Source organism: Hyperoodon ampullatus, assembly GCF_949752795.1.
Source record: "Hyperoodon ampullatus genome assembly, chromosome: 7".
NCBI classification, from domain to species: Eukaryota; Metazoa; Chordata; class Mammalia; order Artiodactyla; family Ziphiidae; genus Hyperoodon; species Hyperoodon ampullatus.
The window spans coordinates 9,736,564-9,754,744 of record NC_136920.1 but is presented as its reverse complement, the minus strand read 5'-3'; the positions used below and the strand labels follow the sequence as shown (position 1 = coordinate 9,754,744).

At 60.6% G+C, this 18,181-nt stretch overlaps 2 protein-coding genes across 25 annotated transcripts in view; one reads left to right on the top strand and one right to left on the bottom strand.

Annotated features, from left to right (window-relative positions):
• SCYL1 (SCY1 like pseudokinase 1) overlaps window positions 1-1,246 on the top strand; it is a gene marked incomplete at its 5' end in the record, with an annotated part of 12,746 nt that extends 11,500 nt beyond the window's left edge. For 13 of the 23 annotated variants that reach the window (XM_079708446.1, XM_079708442.1, XM_079708425.1 and 10 more), the window contains 3 exons: window positions 55-267; window positions 360-414; window positions 543-1,246. In XM_079708446.1, the coding sequence (XP_079564572.1) occupies window positions 55-267; window positions 360-414; window positions 543-667 (393 nt within the window). In that variant the 3' untranslated portion in view covers window positions 668-1,246. The remainder of the gene's footprint in view (window positions 1-54; window positions 268-359; window positions 415-542) is intronic. The other 10 variants (XM_079708437.1, XM_079708436.1, XM_079708432.1 and 7 more) reach the window with 4 other exon arrangements.
• LTBP3 (latent transforming growth factor beta binding protein 3) lies at window positions 665-18,181 on the bottom strand (the record flags this gene model as incomplete). 2 transcript variants are annotated; one of them, XM_079708422.1, is made up of 28 exons in its annotated part: window positions 665-1,338; window positions 1,501-1,632; window positions 1,714-1,794; window positions 1,892-2,053; window positions 2,185-2,325; window positions 2,427-2,564; window positions 2,669-2,797; window positions 3,103-3,186; window positions 3,375-3,542; window positions 3,854-3,982; window positions 4,844-4,963; window positions 5,212-5,334; window positions 8,340-8,462; window positions 8,702-8,824; window positions 9,064-9,192; window positions 9,312-9,443; window positions 9,528-9,653; window positions 11,472-11,561; window positions 11,739-11,811; window positions 11,888-11,904; window positions 12,453-12,638; window positions 12,725-12,883; window positions 13,381-13,503; window positions 13,678-13,770; window positions 13,991-14,096; window positions 14,284-14,486; window positions 14,634-14,963; window positions 17,848-18,181. In XM_079708422.1, the coding sequence occupies 28 exons, from the start codon at window positions 18,179-18,181 to the stop codon at window positions 1,187-1,189; spliced, it is 3,906 nt and encodes a 1,301-aa protein (XP_079564548.1). In that variant the 3' UTR covers window positions 665-1,186. The 2 variants fall into 2 exon arrangements, with proteins under 2 accessions (XP_079564548.1, XP_079564549.1); XM_079708423.1 differs by lacking the exon at window positions 2,185-2,325.

Below are 18,181 nucleotides of genomic sequence, written 5' to 3'. Positions count from 1 at the left end.
GGGCCCTGCCCCTCCCTCCCTTTCTCTGGCACTATCTCCTCCTTCTCTTTGCAGACCAGCAACCCTGGTCACAAATCCCAGGAGTCAGACTGGAGCAGCTGGGAAGCCGAGGACGCATGGGAGCAGGGCTGGCAGGAGCCAAGCCCCCCGGAGCCACCCCCTGAGGGCACGCGGCTGGCCAGCGAGTACAACTGGGGTGGACCGGAGCCTAGTGACAAAGGCGACCCCTTTGCTGCCCTGTCAGTGCGTCGGGAGGCTGGTGCCCAGGTACTCGGCACCTGTCCAGTGGGAGGGTGCAGGCCTGGGGTGGACCTCAACTGAGAGTAGGCCTCCACTCCAGCCCACACTTCCCTTTTCAGCCGAGGCGGGACTCGTGGGGTGATGACAACTGGGAGGGCCTGGAGGCCGAGAGCCGTAAGTGCTTCCCCTGGGCTGGCTGGCTGATGGGCTAGGGCTACCCTCCTCTGGGGCAGGCATGGGCCGGGAAGCTGAGACTTCGGTTGTTCTGACGCTGTCAGCCCTCCTCCCCTTCTTGATCCCAGGACAGGCCAAGGCGGAGCTAGCCCGGAAGAAGCGCGAGGAGCGTAGGCGGGAGATGGAGGCGAAACGCGCTGAGAAAAAGACAGCCAAGGGCCCCATGAAGCTGGGAACCCGGAAGCTGGACTGAACCGCGGGTGTGGGTGCTTCCCAGCCCCGGAGAGCAGGCCCCGCTGATGTATTTATTGTACAAACCCTGGGAGCCCGGCCGGCCTGGCCAGGCACATCTCACATATACATAATCAGAGCCACAATAAATTCTATTTCGCACCCCCTGTGCTAGGCTCAGTCTAGCCCCTCCGAGGAGGCTGGGGTCTGGTGCTGCCCTTCGGAGACCGCGCCCACCACGGACATGAACATCAATTTACTTCGAAAACCCAGAGTAAAGAGGCACGATCTGATTTATCACTTTCTGGGAAACGCCCTCTGGAAGGAAGGCCGGCAGCGCCAGAGACCCAACATCTGCCTATGAACCGGGTGGAGCTGGTATGGGCACCCTTGGAACATGGGGCTCGGGGAAGGGGTCTGCGGGCCCCGAAGGGTCCCTGGGTCCGAGCCCCGAGTCAGGGCACAAGCGAGAGGCGGAGCTCGCCCCAAGTGTCGGTCAGAAACTCCTCGGTGATTGCCGAGGTCCAGACCGAGGGTGGTGTCAGCGGCGGCGCTGGGGCACGCAAGCTCCATGCGGGCGGCTGCGCGCGAAGCCAGCTTTGCAGACGCAGCGGAAGGAACCGCTCGTGTTCACGCAGCGCTCGCTCTTGCATAGTAGCCCGCGCTGGTTCAGCTCTCGGCACTCGTCGATGTCTGGGTGTGGGAGTTGACAGGTGCGGCCTTCGCGACTGAGCCGGAGCCGCGCGGCGCTCTTGGCTTCCGGTCCAGGCGGGGTTCTGCAGGGCCCCGCCCCGCCCGCCTGCCACCAGCCTCTGGCCCCGCCCCTCCACTGCCCCGCCCCTCGGCCCTGCTCACCGACGCAGCGCACGCGGGAGGCGTCTAGCTGGAAGCCACCAGGACACTCGCACACTGCGCCGCCCGGCCGAGGCACACAGCGGCCGCTCACGCAGCGGCACTCGTCTGAATCCTCCTCCGAGCTGTCCTCTTCTGCGCCGGGAGAATGCAGACGTCAACACCGCTCCCAGCGATGGCCACGGACCCCGCCTCTGTCCCTCCCTTTGCACTCACCTCGCGGGGGCTTTCCCAGCAGCAGGGGACTCGCGTCCCAGAAGGAATTGCTCTCACTCTGCGACGTCGGGCACTGGGACCCTGAGAGGGCAGGGGGCGGTCAGCCGTCAGCGGTGTCGATTCACCCCGGCTCCCGCCCCGAACTCCCTCCCGGGCAACCCCTCCCGGGCCGGCTCACCGGCGCCGCGCGACGGGCACGGGCGGCACTGGGCTCCCCAACCTCGGCCCTGGCGACAGCAGCAGTCGTCGAAGGTGAGGGCGGGCCCGGCCAGGGGGCCCGCACACATGCCGTCCTCTCCGCGCTGGCTCCAGCACACGTCCCGCCGCTCCGGGGCACGCTCTGCGGAGGGGGACCCGGCGTCAGGGAGGAGCGCCCTCCCCCGCTCCAACCCACCCTCGGGGGAACCGCGGCCCCGGGTCTCCAGGCGGCGGACAGGGCTCTGGAGAGCCCAAGATGACCCTTGCCCTCACCGGCCGGGCTCTCGGGGAGCTGGCAGTCGCGGCCAGAGGGCCCGGGCACCCAGGGCGGGCGGCACTCGCAGCGGTAGGAGCCCGGCAGGTTGACGCAGCGGCCAGGGCGGCAGGCTGCGGGGTCCTGGCACTCGTCCACGTCTACGGGCAGCGGGGGGATGATGGGTGGGTAGGGGTGGAAGTCACAGCTCGGCTCGGCCAGCCTCCCTCCTGTTTCCCCAGCTGGCCGACCCGGGCCTCACCCATCTCCTCTGGGCTCAGACACTGGCGCTGCGCCGGGCTGTACTCGGCCGGGGGCGTGCAGGCGCAGCGGTAGCCACCGCGCGTGTTCTCACACACTCCGTTCCGGCAATTAGACTCGTCCAAGCACTCGTCCACGTCTGAGGGGAGGAAAAGCGCGAGTGGTAGGAACCGGCCCCTAGTCGGGTGGTTGTGCGTGTCTCCCGGCTGCTTTCCCACGGCCACGGGGGCCGGCTGCACTCACCCACGCATTCCAGCAGATTCCCGTCGTAGTAGAAGCCTTGCTTGCAATAGCACTCGTAGCCAGGCTGCGTGTTCACGCACTTGCCCTCCTTGCAGATCTCCGCCCCAAACAATAAGCATTCGTCGATGTCTGCGGAGTGACAGGCCGTGGGCGCCCGCGCCCTCTACCTGCGGGGCCACTTAGGCCCCGCAGCGGAGAACGTGTGGGTGGGGCTTACGGTGGAAGGGACGAAAACTCTGTGCGAGGGGCTTTTCCGAACGCTGACGTAAGAGTGATGGGGCGGGGCTTTGTGGAGGGGCGGGGCAGTCGGTGAGGGAGTGGGCGGGCCTTACCCCAGTACCCGCCACTGACAAGCACTGGCGGGATCGGGGCGGTCCAAACCTCGGCGGGCGGAGCAGGGCATGCCAGGTGGGCGGAGCCGTGTTGGGACTTACCACGGTGGGTTGGGATGCCGTAGTTGACAATGTTGTTGTCCTGGGTGTAACCCTTCCCGTCCGGGCAAAGGCTGTGGAACTCAGCTACAGCGAGATAGTGGCCGTGGGGAAGGAAGGAGGCAGGATTGAGCGCGTGTGTGCTGGCTGTCGGGCGCAGGTCGGAGCTCTCGCCTCATTTCCCACCTACCCAGGGAGGGGCTCTCTCCCCCAGTCCGTTTCCAAATGAAGAAACTGAGGCTCTGAAAAAGGAAAGGGCCTGCCCGGCTCCTGACCTGAGCTGTAGACTGGGCAGGGATAGATCTCGCAGTGGTCTCCCCAGCCAGCCCCCAGGGAGCAGCAGCACTCCTGCTGGGTGACATTGGTGGCCAGTACACTGTCGCAGAACACGGTGTCATCGAAGTTAAGGTAGCACTCCTTCTTGTGGTGGGGCTGCTCCACCTCTGAGGGGAGGGGAGAGCAGCTCAGGTTCCTGCAGAATGTCTTTGCCTGTCCACGCTGCCCACCAACCTCATCCCTCTATTCCCGCACATCCCCTGGCTCCCCTTAGCTGCCCTGTGAAAGCCAAGCTCCATCCTCAATGTGGCATTCAGGGCCCTCCTGCGAGGTCTGGCCCCACCGGGCTCTCCCAGGCAAAAAGAGATTTCTTCCTCTTCGCCACATTCCAGAGGGTGGGACCAGGATACAACTCTGAGCTGCAGCTGCAGCTCAGGGGAGTTGTCTAGATTGAGGGGGAAGCCGAGAGGGCACTCACCCTCACAGCCATGCTGGTCCTGGGTGGGCGTGAAGCCTTCATCGCAGACGCAAACGTAGGAGCCCTGCAGGTTCTCGCAGGCCCCGTGGGGAAGGCACAGACCCGGGTCCTGGCTGCACTCATCTATGTCTTCAGGGAGTGAGGTGAGCAGAAAGAATCACTCAGAGGGAAACGAGCCCCTCTTTCCCCGGGAGTATGCCTCAAGGGCCTCACACAAGTTCAGAGCCTGAATTTCCACTGTGACTTCAAAGTACACAGGACAGGAAATCCACTCGTGTCTGTCTGTGCATGTGGGTAGTTGTGTGCACACTCAATGCATTATTCTTCATAAAACCTAACAGAATGAAGTCCTAACTCTCAGCTCAGCATTTGGGGACTTTCAGTTTGGTCTCCCAATATCTTTAAGTCTCATCACCCTTTACTCTAAACCACCAACACCCTCAGCTCTGTGTGTAGGGCACAGGTGTCTACTCTCCCTTAAAATGCAACAAGCTTCTTCCAGATCTCTGTGCTTTGCAAATACTGTTCTTTGGGCCTGGAATACCATCCCATGCTTTTCTCTGCTTAGGGAATCTATTTATGCCTTAGGGAACCCTATTTATGCTTCAAGTTCCAATTCAACTGTTGGAATAAATCACTAGTCCAGACCTCTTTTGGCACCCAGCACCCTGAACTGTAAGAATCAATTTACATGTCAGTCTCCCCTAGCTGGGAGCCCTGGGTCATTGCTCAATATCTAGTATATAGCACAGAACCTGGCAAATATTAGATGCTCAGTAAACTCTTGTTGGATGAATGCATATAGGGGTGATTTGGCACATAGTAATAAGCATCGTTAACTACTGTTATTATCACTGTTGTTATTTTCAGTGAAAGAGTAGAAGGATGAGTGAGTGGATGGATGGATGGAAAGACAGATCAGTGATGTGTCTAGGAGATTACTTCTGCCTGCCATTGCTCCTCGGGAGCTCTCAGCCAATCCCCCCATACCTTGGCACTTCCGGCCGCCTACCAGCCGATGCCCCTGGGGACAGAGACATCGATAGGAGCCATTGGTGTTGATGCAATCACCCCCAATGCAGGCTGCGGGAAAGTCACACTCATCAATGTCTGTAGGGGATCAAAGAGGGGGAGAATCTCAGGGGCTAAGCCCAATCACACACAGCCTGAGGCTTCCATGGCTTCCCGTAGAGCCCTGGGTAGGGCCCACACCCCAGGCCTCATCTTGGATCTGGATGGGGGCTGGCCATGGGAGTGCCTGGCTTGTTTACAGGTAGCCCCTGGGCTTGGGGCCTGGGCAGTGGGGGTCTTGGGGCAGGGAGGAACAGGTCAGCCCCCCAGCTCAAGGCCCCCCTCACCCTCACAGTGGCTCCGGTCCCTTGACAGATGGTAGCCAGAGAGGCACTGACACTGGAAGGAGCCTGGCGTGTTGGTGCAGATGCCGTTGTCACACATGTCCCCAGCCTCACACTCATCCACATCTGTGGAGCACAGGGGCTGTCAGAGGGCCAGGATGGGATGGTCTTGGGCCTCTGCTACCCTTTTCCCACTCCTGCCCATGGCCTGGAGCACCAGAGCTGAGGTGAGTGGAGCTGGAGAGAAGCATGGGACCCTCACCCCGCTCCTGTGTGGCACACTATGCCCTAACGACCAGGCCAGGTGCTGCCAGGAACCCTGGGCCACGTATGATTCCAAAGAACTCTGGCCTCCCCATCCTTCATCTGTTCTCACCAAACAATCCCATCCTGCCCTGGGCTTCCTGGCCCCACCTGCTCTCACGGCTGCTCTTGCCCTTCCCCCAGCTGCCATGGCTGCCTTCCTTCCCATGTAAATAAGCTCCCCTATATCTTTGGTCTCACAGAATAACTTGTTCTGCTTGTGCAGTAAAGGGACTTGGCTCTGAGAGCATGCTTCTCTGCAGTCCTTTCTGGTGGAAGCTGGTCGTTGCCCACACCCCAGACCCCTTTCAAACCACACTCTTCCTCTGGGGTGCACTTGGCCCCCACGCCAGCCTTTCTATCGCTGTCCGCACCCACCTTCCTAGCCCCTCTCCCTCTCTCTTCCTCCCCGTCCTAGGAGTTTTCAGCATCCACTTGGACAGCCAGGCCCAGCCTCTGACCTTACAGCCCTTCATCCCTCAGTTTCTGTGACCTTCACCTCAGTGCCAGCCACTCACTCTCGGTACAAGGGGCTGGGATCGGCCCCCTCTTGGACATCTCAGGTGCAGCTTCCTTCCCACTGCCTCCGCTGTTCTCAAGCCCCCAACTCTACCTCCTCTAGCAAGGGCCCATGAACACCTCTCCTTCCTCCTCACTGGTCTGGCAAAGAGCCCTAGCCTGCTTCTCAGGATCCTGGGTGCTGAGCGGGGCTGGAGCCAGCCACCAAGCTGAGCACCCTGGGCCACTCCACTCCCTCTGGCCTCCAGCCCGGCCAGATCCTCAGCATGGCTAGCGCTACCCTCTCCTCCTCCTCTCAAGCCTTGACACTCCAAACCCCTAGGTAGCCCCCGTGCTCTTGGGCAGTTCCAAACCTCTACTGTTCTCCTCAGCCTACAGCCTACACCCCACTCTGGTGACCCCAGGTCTCACTCCTCCTCACTTGCTGCCTGCATCTTCTGGCCTCCCGTCATGCCACGGAAGCTACCCTGCCAAGGCCACCAGGGACCTTCTCGTCTCCCCAGCTAGTTCTTATTTGACAAGAACCTCTCCGTTGCATTTACCTCATCCTCCTCTTCCCTGCATGCCTCCGCTCCCCAGCTTCTCAGCTAGTGCTCCCTGGGCCCTCCCACCACCTCTGCTCCGCCATCTCCTGCTCCAATTCCCCTGCCTTCTACCGACGTGGCAGTATCCACAAGGCTCTGCCAAGGCTCCCCTCACCAGACCCACCATCCTTGACTGCACCCCAAGGCTCCACATGCCCCCAGTTCACACCCCAAGGCTCCACAGCTCTCCCCAGTGCCTACCCCGAGGCTCCACACACCCCCAGTGACACCCTAAGTCTCCACAGCTCCTCCCAGGGCACACCCCAACACTTCACACCCTCCCAGTGACACCCCAAGGCTTCACACCCTCCCAGTGACACCCCAAGGATCCACACCCCCATAATACACAGTTCCAGTTGGGTGTGTCTGGCCCAAGGTTTCCAATCAGTATGGCCCACCCTCTGCTGGCATTGCCAGCTGAAAGGCCCACAGGGACCACCCGCTCAACTGTCCAACATGAAACTTAGTGTCTTCCTTCTCAAACATGCCCCACCCCAGGGGACCCTATCCCGGTGAGCAGAACCCACTGAATCACCCAAACTGGAAACCTGAGGATCCCTTACTCCCCTCTCTCCTTCACCTTGACATCCAGTTAACAAGCAGCCCAGGTAACGCGTTCTAGTATTTCTCTAATATCACATAATCTCATGACCATCCTTAGGCCTCTATTCTCATCAGGTCCACCACTGTCTCTGTCCTGAGTCCCCACCAGACCTCCAGCCACTCTCCACAATGGGCATCAGGGAACTTTCTAACACAAATGGCCAGTCTTGTCATTCTTCCCCTTAAAATGCTTCAGGTGGGCTTCCCTGGTGGCGCAGTGGTTGAGAGTCCGCCTGCCGATGCAGGGGACACGGGTTCGTGCCCCGGTCCGGGAAGATCCCACATGCCGCGGAGCGGCTGGACCCGTGAGCCATGGCCGCTCAGCTTGCGCGTCCGGAGCCTGTGCTCCGCAATGGGAGAGGCCACAACAGTGAGAGGCCCGCGTACCGCAAACAAACAAACAAAAAAAGCTTCAGGTGCCTCCTAATATCCTCAGGGTGAAGCTCAACCTCCTGGGCAGGGCTTAGGTGGGCCCTTCAGGGGGTGGGGACCTGCCCCTCACCGGCCAGCCTCAGCCCCCATCCCCTGCTCCCCTGCTTACACCTTACATTCCCTGTACACTCCGTGCTAGTGTTTGCCTCTGACTTCGCTGGCGCTGCTCCTGGCATGCTCTTCCCTCTCACCTTTCTTCGCTTGGCTAACTCCTGTTGATCCTTTATGAGCACTCAGACCTCCCCTTCTCCCAGCCCCGCTGAGGTTTCCCAGGAACACCCAAACTCCATCCAGTCCTACAGCCCTGCGCTCTACAGTTGGTGTCTATTGTTCTCCAGTTTCTCTGAATCCCAGCCCTCAGCGTTCCTCCGGATACATAAGAAACATTAGTGTCGGGGGGACTACTAACATCCCCTTTCTTTTATATCTTTTTTCCCCATCAGATTTAAGTAACGTGCTTTGCAAACGCAGCTTCAAGCTTTGCCTCTTAAGAACCTTCCTACGTAGAAATTCTGTTCGCCCCCTCCTCCTCCAGGTCCGCTGAGGAAACTAGTGAGTGGATCAGTGAAGGGGCGGCGTCTGTGAATTAGCTACCTCCTAACCACCCGTCCGCCAGACGGGGTGACCCAGTCCCCAGCTTCGGCGCGTGAATGGGTGGCGGGTGGCAGGGCGGGGAGGGCTGGAGCTCACCCAGGCAACTGCGGCCGTCCGGCGCGGGCGCATAGCCCTGGGCGCACGTGCAGCGGAAGGAGCCCGGGAGGTTCTCGCACCAGCCGGGAGAGCAGGGGCTGCCCTCGGCGCACTCGTTCACGTCTGCAGCGGAGAAGGCTCGCCTCGGACTCCGCCCCACCGGATGATGCAATGTGAGGGGGTGGGAGCCCCCTCCGCCCGGGATGGGGGGGCCTCTACTCCCGGGAAGGAAGCCCAGTCTGGAGGTGACTCCCACCGCCATTTGCCCCGCCCCATCACAGGGGCGACTCCCGAAGGGCCCCGCCCATTTGCTTTCGAGGCCCCGCCCCGTACCGTACCCCGGACCCAGGCCTCGCCCTCACCGCGGCAGGCCCCTCCCCCCTGGCTGCGGTAGCCGGGAAGACAGGCAATGCACTTGAAGCTCCCAGGCTTGTTCTCGCATTTGCCATCCGGGCAGGAGCTAGGGTCTCGGCACTCGTCGATGTCTGCAGAGTAGGGAGGAAGAGGACTCGTTTGGGGACAACGTGGCCGGCCAGGCGCTCAGGGTCCTCGGCAGGGCCTCCCTTCGTCATAAATCGACAAGGCGAAGCGGGCCCTCTGGGCTCCGGACCGAAACCTCTGAGAGGCCCAGAGCTGGGCAGAGACGGGAGTGAGGCCCTCCGCCCCCACCCCAGGCCGAGGGACCGCTGAGGACCCCCGGCGGTCTGGATGGGGTCTTCCCCACCTTCGCACACGGGCGGTCGAGAGGTTTTGAGCCGGTAGCCGGAGTAGCAGTTGCACTTGTAGTGACCGGGAAAGTTGATGCAGAAGCCGCCGTCGCCGCACAGGTGGGGCTTGGCGCACTCGTTCAGGTCTGAGCGGGAGGAAGGGGGCGCGAGGGGAGTGCAAGGCGGCGGAGGGGATTACATGCGGTCGGGAGAGCCCCCCGGGTCCACCTAGCCCCAGCGCCACCCCCGGCCTGGCCGTGCTCACCCACGCACGAGCGTCCCCCGGCGCCGACGTGCAGGCGGTAGCCGCGGTTGCAGTGGCAGTTGTAGGAGCCGCCGGTGTTCATGCAGATGCCCCTCCCGGCGCCGCACGGCTCCGCCTCGCACTCGTTCACGTCTGAGAAGGGCGCGCGGGCGGGGAGGCGTCAGAGGTCTGTCGGGAGCCAGGGCCGCCCCCGCGCCACCCACTCGCCACGCTCACCCACGCAGTAGCGGTGCTGCGGATGCGACCGGTAGCCCGGGTTACAATGGCAGGAATAGTCCGAGGGTCCCGGGACGCACTCCCCGTGGCCACAGATGTTCTGGTTCAGTCGGCACTCGTCCGTCTCTGCCGGGGTTGGGGGACCAGGCAGGGAGCATTCACTTTCTGCCACGTCCCCAGGGAGGACCTGGATAGCCCATTACTAACGACCCGGATACCTGGGCCGGGTCGCACCCTAAGCTCGGGTGCTCCAATCCTAGGATTCCCTACACCTCCATCACAGATAACCCCAACATCACAACCTCCGGTAGCCCCAAACCATGACCCCAGGTCCCTGACATCCCTAACTCCTCAACTCCAGGAAACCTTGATACTTCTATCCCCACTTATGATACCCTGACCCCAGTCACCTCAATACCTCAAACCCTGCAGCCTCACCCACACAAACATCCTCTAGATCAGTGAACCAACACCCCCTTGCCTTAGGGACCTGCCCGCCCCCCATTCCAGAACAGGTGTTTTCCTCCCCCTCCCAAGGCAGACAGGAGCTGGTTTCCTGGGAATCCTGGCTCGCACAGGGCTGTGCATAAGTGGTCAGATCCAGGAATCCTCCTCACCCTATTTCCTATGATTCCTAGTACTCCCTGCCTCCACCTCTCCCTCCTTGTGGTCCCTCCCCTGAGCCCTGCCCCATGCAGCCCAGGCCTTGATGCTGAACTGTACCCCCTCCCAAACACACCTGGCCAGTGGGCTCTTGCAGGCTGTTCTCTTTGAGGGCCTCTCCCTAGGCATCCTTAACACCCCCTCCTCTGAGATGCCTCCGCATGTGTCTCTTCCTCCACATTCCCACAGCCCCCAGGCTGTCCCTGGGTGGTTCCTAGCCTGTGCAGACTTCCTAGCCTGTGCAGACTTCCAGGGCAGTCACCTTCCACCAGGAGCTCATCTAACCTCCGGTTTTCAACCAGGCTGGTGGCTTCCTTGTGGCTTTGGAGTCCACAGAGACATGGGCTTGAATCTGGCTCAGCTGTGTGACCTGGGACCAGTCCCTGGACCTCCCTTAGCCACAATTTTCTCATCTGGAAAATGAGGCTAACAGTGCCCACTTCACAGAGTATGAGAAGGGTAAACGGTATTTAGTATGTAAAACTCTTCAGTCAGTGCCTGGCCCAGGGCAACTGTTCAGCCATAGCTAGCAATTATTACGATGCCCAAAACCCTGCAGACACTTCCCACAGCCTTTGGGATCAAACCCAAGCCTCTTAACAAGGCTCCCTGAGCCGGTCCTCCCCTAGTTCAGAAACACTGATCTGTGTGTGTGGTTTCTCCCCGCTCCATGAAACCAGGGTTTCATGTTTCCATGCCTTTGCCCAAACTTCTGCCCAAACTGGAATGTCCTTTTTCCCAACCCGCCCATTTCTTTCCCACTTCTCGTTGTTAATTTCTAACAATCTTTAAAGCCCTGCTCAGAAAGCCTTCTCTCATTGCCACCGCGCATATTATCACCCCACCCCCCGCCCAGACTTCCTTCCTTCTTCTCTATTTTTTTTTTTCATAGCATTTATGAGACATACTAGATTTGGACTCATTGATCTGTTTGTTGTCTGTCTACTCCACAAGGATAGGGAACTTTTGTCTGTTTTGCTCATTACTGTATCCCCAGCACTTAAACAGTGCCTACACATAGTAGGTGCTCAATAGATAGTTGTAGAATATATGAATAAATGCCTTCGGCCTGGGCTGACCACCATAATACCCGGATCAGTTGAGGGCAGAGTGGGATCTCTGCTGCACACTGAGGCTTCCACAACGCCCAGCCCAGGGCCTGGCACATAGTAAACCCTGGATGTTTTAGTGCTCGGGAATGATTGGAGGGGGTAAGGGAGGAGAAAAACTAAGTTAGGGGCGTGGCTTACCTCGGGCGTGGCCTAGGTGGGCGGGTCTTACCTGTGACCTGAGTAGGGGCGATCTCTACCGCACTTCGGGACGGGGGCAAGTCGGGCAGGAACCAGGGCGGCGAGGGCCGGGAGATCAGCTCTGCAGGCAGCAGGGCACACTCGTCAGCTGGTGAGGAAGCTGAGAGCGCCGCCCCTCTCTCCGCAGGTCACCGGCTGGGAACTTCATACCCAGCTTCACCGCCCCCTGGTGCCTAGACTGTGAACTTCCCCGGCAGTGACAGCCCTTGAGGACTGGTTCCTACGGTGCCCAGCTCACCAGGGTAGGGCCGGGCAGGAGATGTGGTGACAGTCGGATGGCTCTGCTGCGCGGACTGCTCTTCGATCACTGGCTGCGGGTGACAGCAACATGAGCCCTCTGTGTCTCCTTGGCCTCCCTGCCCCTCCCACCTGGGCTCTCATACTCACTGAGTCTGTGCTCACCCCTAGAAGGGAAGAAGATGGGGCCGGTAAGTGTTGGGCTGGGAGAAGGGAGTCAAGTCTGGGATTGGCACTTGGGTATTTGTGGTCAGGGTCCCTAAGAGTTCAACGATCATGTCTCTGGATCAAGCATCAAGGGTTAGATCCTGAGGTCAGGGAGTGTTTCCATCACAGGTCAGTGAAGCAATGGTTGGACAAGGTCCTTGGCTTGGGAGGTTATAGCCAGGGTCAAATCCCTGGGTCAGCGGTCAGAAGGTCAGATCTAGGGGCAGCATTTGAGCTGTATTAGTGCCCTGGTCTGGAAATCAAAGGGGTCCTGGAGTCAGAGGATTGAATCTGGAGGGCAATAAATGGTCAAATTCTGTTGATCAGGGGTTAATACTGGGGTTAGTTACAACATTGGTTAGGAGTCAGAGTATCAGCTCTGGGGGTCAGTGCTGGTCTGGGACTAGGAGTTAGAGGTTACACTCAGGTCATATCTGTGGATCAAGGGTCAAGGTGTCAGACCTAGGGGTTCAGCAACTGTCAGGTAACAGGAGGGGTCAGGCCAGACCTCTCTCTTCCTCTGTGTCCTCAGGTGGTGGTGCCCGGCTGGGGCTCTCAGGGAGCTGCTGGGGCTTGGGTGGCCCATCAGGGTGCAGGAAAAGGGAAAAGTCACTTTCACCCTGAATGGTGAGCGTCTGGTGGGAGGTGAGGATGTGGTACCCCTTCCCAGCTGGACAGATCTCCTTGAAGGCAGCTGCGGCCAGAGCAAGGGGCAGAGAAGTGAGCATTTCCTGGATAGGCACACAGACAGCCCCCCAGCCACAAATGCCCCAGGCTCACCAGTGCCATCAGCTGGGCAGCGCTGGCACCTGGTGCCCCAGGCCTTGCCAACACTGCAGCAGCAGAGTTGACGGGTGAGGCGCGTGGTCAGCGGGTGCTGGCACTGGTGCTCAGGACTCACCAGGCGGAAACATAGGCTCTTCTCCTCTGGCTTGTCCGCTGCAGGGGCCAGTGGTGGGCATGGGCATCTGGGCCTGAACACTGCCCACATCCCCCTTCCCATCTGCTCCAGACCTTGCCTCTCTGGCCCAGACAACGCTTAAGGCTCATGTGGCCCCTGATCGCACATGACCCTGAATTCATATGACCCCTGAAACCTGTGTTATTCTGACCTCATGTAACACCTGAAACTTCGGTGACCACTGACCCCACTGACCCCTGATTCTAGCTGCTCTAGACTTTATCCCTCCCACTCATCAAGCCCATGGTCTCATATGACCTTAACTCCATATAATCCCTGACCCCACGCGACCTCTAACCCCAGATCTCATGCAACTCCTGAACCCACTGATCCCTGACCCTATCTGCTCTGGGCCTTGTTTCACCTGAAGTCAACCCTTGACCCCACTTTGACTTCTGTGACCTCTGATCCTTACTGTTTGGAGGCTTAACCTCCCACCCATGCTTTTTGACCTCTAAGGATCCCCCAGTCTCACCAATGCACTGTGTGCGGGAGGGGCCCAAGCTATGGCCAGGTGGGCAGACACAGCGATAGGAGCCAGGGTTGTTGAGGCAGTCACCATGGCGACACATGCCTGGCATCGCGCACTCATTGATGTCTGTGGTAAGGGAGAGTTTGGTCCCTCCAGTCTGGGGCCATGGGGTGACAGCAAGCTGCTCCAAGGACCTCAGGGTTCTGCCCCTCCCCCACCTCCCCGCTCGTCCACCACAGGACCTCCCCCAGTGACAACCGGCCTACCCCTCCAGCCCACAGAATCTCCAGCTGGCCGTACCCTGGCAGTGTGTGCTGTTGAGCCTCTTGTAGCCCTGGGGGCAGTCAGTGCCCACCTCCCCACGTACAGGCCCTGGCTTCTGCACCCCTGTGTCTGCAGAGAGAGGAGAGGATGGCAGGAGAGGACCTTGGGGGGCCTGCAGAGAGGGAAGGGAGGGCACTGGGGACAGGCAGGGTGGGACGCTAAGGGGAATTGGGTGGGCAGTGAGAGGCTCAGGCTGCTTGGACTGGGGTCTCCCACTGCAGGGCTGAGAGGGGTGTCGGCGGAGCCACCCTGTGGGGAGTGGGAGCTCTCACTGAGCCACGGCACTCACACTGCAGCTGGGGGCACTTGTGACACTTGCTCTGGCCCCAGGCTGTGCCGATGCTTCCACAGCAGTCTTCCTGCTTGGTGAGGCCGGGGAGGGGATTGCTGCCACACTACGGAGAGGAGTGTGAACAGGGGTCACAGGGTGCCCAGCCCCCACCTGGCCTCCCTCCGGAGGCCCTTTTCCTCCTCCACTCAACCTGCAGGACATCCCCAGTTTTGAGCAATCTGGGTGGGTTGGAACAGGGCAGCCCCGAGAGACTGAAGGGCCGGTCCAGCGGCGACTGTGGATTCACTCACGGGCTGCTTGGGCAGCGTGTCCTGGAAGCAGCGGCCCAGGGGCTTCTGGGTGGGTGGCCGAGGATGCGGAGGCTTGGGGTGCGGCAGCAGGTGCTGGGAGGGGGCCGGGCCCTCGGCGTTGGGCCCTTCGATGCGGTGCACTTGGACGGAGGCCTCGGGCGGGTGGTGGACGCGCACGTTCACCACGGGGGGTGGGGCCTGCACTGGGGGGCGGGACACAGCGGCTTCAGGGCTGCCCCGCAGCGCCGGTTGGCAGTGCGGGCGGTTCTCCAGGGCTGGCCTCCGCCCGGGACCTGCCACCCTAGTGCCCGCCCACCTCGGCCTCCCGGGGTCTGCCCGTTGCCTGGTACCTTCCGCTGAGATCTGTCCTGGCCCGAGGGGCACCAGGAAGGCTGCATGCTGGGCAGGGGGCCCCTCCCCAGGCCCCGGCGGATCGGCGATCACCTGGACCGCGTAGATGGCGTGCTTGCTGGCCACAGACTCGCCTTCCGGAGCCAAGGGAGGCAGCGCGCCTGTGGACAGGGCCCCAGCCCGACCAAGCCCAGGGCCTGAGCCGCCAGTGCCCCCGCCAGTTCCTCCAGCGGGCACCTGGCAGAAGCGACCGGTGAAGTCCGGGGGACACAGGCACTGGTTTCGGGAGGAGCACTGGCCGCCGTTCATGCAGGGCAGAGGGCACACCACTGGGGAGGAAAGGTGCGTCAGGGCCCAGGCAGACCCCTGTCCCCAGCCCCCAGGCCCAGACCCTCACCCACATCCTGTCTCTTCCCCTCCTCCCTGCTTCCTTGCCACCCACCAGTTCTGTCTTCCCTGGGAAGCTGGTTTTTGTAACACATCACACACACACACACACACACACAGAAACTACCCTGTAAGTCCCCCAACATCCTTATACCCATGGGGCCACTGGAGTCTTAAGTCTTCAACTTAAATCCTAGCTAGGAGGCCATGTGCCAACTGTGTGGCCCTGAGCAACTTACTTGCCCTCTCTGTGCCTCAGTGTCCTCATCTGTAGGACTGTCCTGTCTATTAAATGGGGCAAAGCCTGTACAAATGTGCCTAATACACAGTGCCTACTACACAGTGGGTCCTTAATAAGTAGTAGCAAATGATGATGATGATGATGATGATGGAATAGCCTTTCCCTCCCCTTAGGCCTTTCCTGGCAATCCAATCTCTCTCTGGTGCTTCCTCCTCCTCACCCCTAAATTCTTCCCCTGATTCAGCCCTCTCTGGGCTCTCACTCCCTCTCTTTGTCTTGCCATCCCAGGGCCCACACCTCACCATTGCCAACTTGAGCTATCCCTCTCCGGGACCTCTCTTAAGCACCTCCACCCAGGGGATCCTATCAGAAATCAGCATCTTGCCTCCCCACCTCCACTTGGCCTTGAACCACCACTGGGAATCCCCACCTGCCCAGTCACTCATAACCGAGCCTTGATACTCCATCTCTCCTGCTCCCACTCCGGCCAGTTCTGGCCTCTGTAATATCTCATAATCCATCTTCCCTCCTCCCCATGCCCTCTGCCACTCCCCTGCCTGTCAACATCCCAAGCGCCCCCAGAGAAACTTGCTTCAGGCAAAGCTCTGGCACAGTCACACCCCTGCTCACAGCTTGCTTCCTTGCTCTACGTGGCCCAGAAGGAACCTTCTTTCAGCCTATCCCCCCTGCTCTTTCTGTGTGCACCCTATGCTCCAGGGCTCATCTCCCGTCCCCTATAAATGTACCACATCTTCTGCCTCCCTGGCTTCAATCATGCCTTTCCCGCCCCCTTAGAGCCTTGTCCCCCATCTCTGCATAGTCACATCTTATCCTTCCAGGCTCAGCTCCTCCCCCAGGAAGAGAGCCTTTCCTCAGATCCTACCCACCCTCTGCCTCAGCTCTGGATGCCAGAGGACGTGCTGGGGGAATGAATGAAGGAGTGGCTCCGTGAGAGGATGGGATCTCTGTCTTCCTGTCACACACTCATATCCGAAATCCAGCCTTGGGGACCTGAGCTCACACACCAGGCCCAGTCCCTCTCCTGCCTGCCACATGGCTGCCCTCACTTCCCAGGATGGGAAGGTGGGGCTGAGGCTCTCTGGACACCTGAAGGGCCTCAGAGGGATGGCCCACATGCATGGCCATCGGGGCCTGGCTAAGAGCATCCCAGCCCAGCCCAGCCCATCCTGCCCGGCCTCTTGGGGCCAGTCTCTCAGGGCAGAAGGGGTGTGTCCTGGGCCGGGGGAGGCAGGATCCTCTCCTTCCTGCCTCCCAATGAGTCACCCATAGTGGTGAGGGTGACCTCCCTGTGACACCCGCCCACTGTGGCCTGGGCGCCGAGCCTGGGGGATGTGGGCAGCACGGATGGAGACAGCAGCCTGGGCAGGATGGCCAGGGGGCTTGGGAGGCCGGGCCCACGTACACTCACATGCACAGCCACCTCATCACACACACATGCACAGACTCATTCTGACACCAACACAGGCTTACATAAACACTCCCATAGTGATTGCAGACATGCACCCAAGACAACACAAAGAAACTAGTACTTGATCCCAGTGTGCCACTCCAAAGCCGGGCATACCCCCGTGGGTGTGTCATGTGCAAGCACGCACGCGCACACTTGCACACAGACACACATGCACATCTCATGAGAACCCCACATCTGTGGGGTTCCTCAGGTCTGAGTGGGTACATGAGTATAGGAACATGTAAGAGGGGCTGTTTTGCTGGTGCCAGGCCTAATTACCCTGTCCAGGAGGGTAATTACTGCTGGGACACCTCCCCCAGCCTGGCCCACAGGGCCCTGAGGGAGGAGAGCTGAGCCCAGGCCTGGTCCTCTGAAGAGAGATGTTGGGGAAGGGGTGGACTCCAGGTGGAAATGGGAAGTTATCACGGCTTTGTTGAGGGGAGACTCTGAGGCAGAGCTGTTAAGATTTATGGGGGAAGCATAGATGGGGCATCAGGAAGAGGAGAGGCTGAGGACCCAAACCAGCCCCTACTTCCAGGCCTGCTCCCCACTTCTTAGGCCTCAACGCCCCTCCCCTCTAAGACCTTGCCAGGAACTAATTCCCTCACTCCCAGCCCTGACCTCAGCTCCTCCTCCCAGAGAATGCAGGTGTCTACCACTGGCAGGCCCTACTTTAGACAGTTTTTGAAGACTTTTCCTGTTTCTTCCAGCAAGGCTGTTTCTTGGGGGAATACTTATCCCTTCTCTGAGACCTCCTGCCCCCGGCTCACATCCCTCAAAAGCCCCTGCCGCTGACCCTGCCTCCCTCTCAGGACCCAGCACTTTCCTAGAGGCCTGTGTCATCCAGGACCCCAGCATCACCCCACACCTTAGGCCTCAATGCCAACCCAAAGCTGTAAAGTCCAGGCTTCCATGCAGCCCTCCCAACTCTGGCCCCAGCACTCCAGCCTCCCAAGCCCCCTGAAGCCCCTGGGGCCCCAGGCCCTCAGGCTCTGCTCTCTCAACCCACGACCCCCAGGGTCACGTGGCCTGCGTGGCTTACGCTGCCAGGCACCCCGCATTTGTCCAGGTGCCTGCCTTCCCCGCTCCCCCTGCCCGTGTCCCCGGCCCTCACCCACGCGGAAGCCGGAGCCCGTGAGCGTATCGGTGCTGTGGCCGTTCTCTCCGATGAGCGTCATGTTGGAGCCCTGCTGACAACTGTCCCGACACTGGCCCTTGAGACAGGTCCGCTTGCAGATCACCGGCGCAAAGACCACCTTGAAGCGCTCGCGGGCCAGCGCCCCGCCCCCGCCAGCGCCCCTCTCGCCCGCCGGCCCCCCCTCGGCCCCGCCGCCCGGGCCCAGCAGCAGCAGCAGCAGCAGCAGCAGCAGCAGCGCCAGCAGCCCCGCCGCTCCCGCCCCGCGCATCTCAGGGGCCAGGCCGCCAGCAGCCCCACGGGCCCCGGGCAT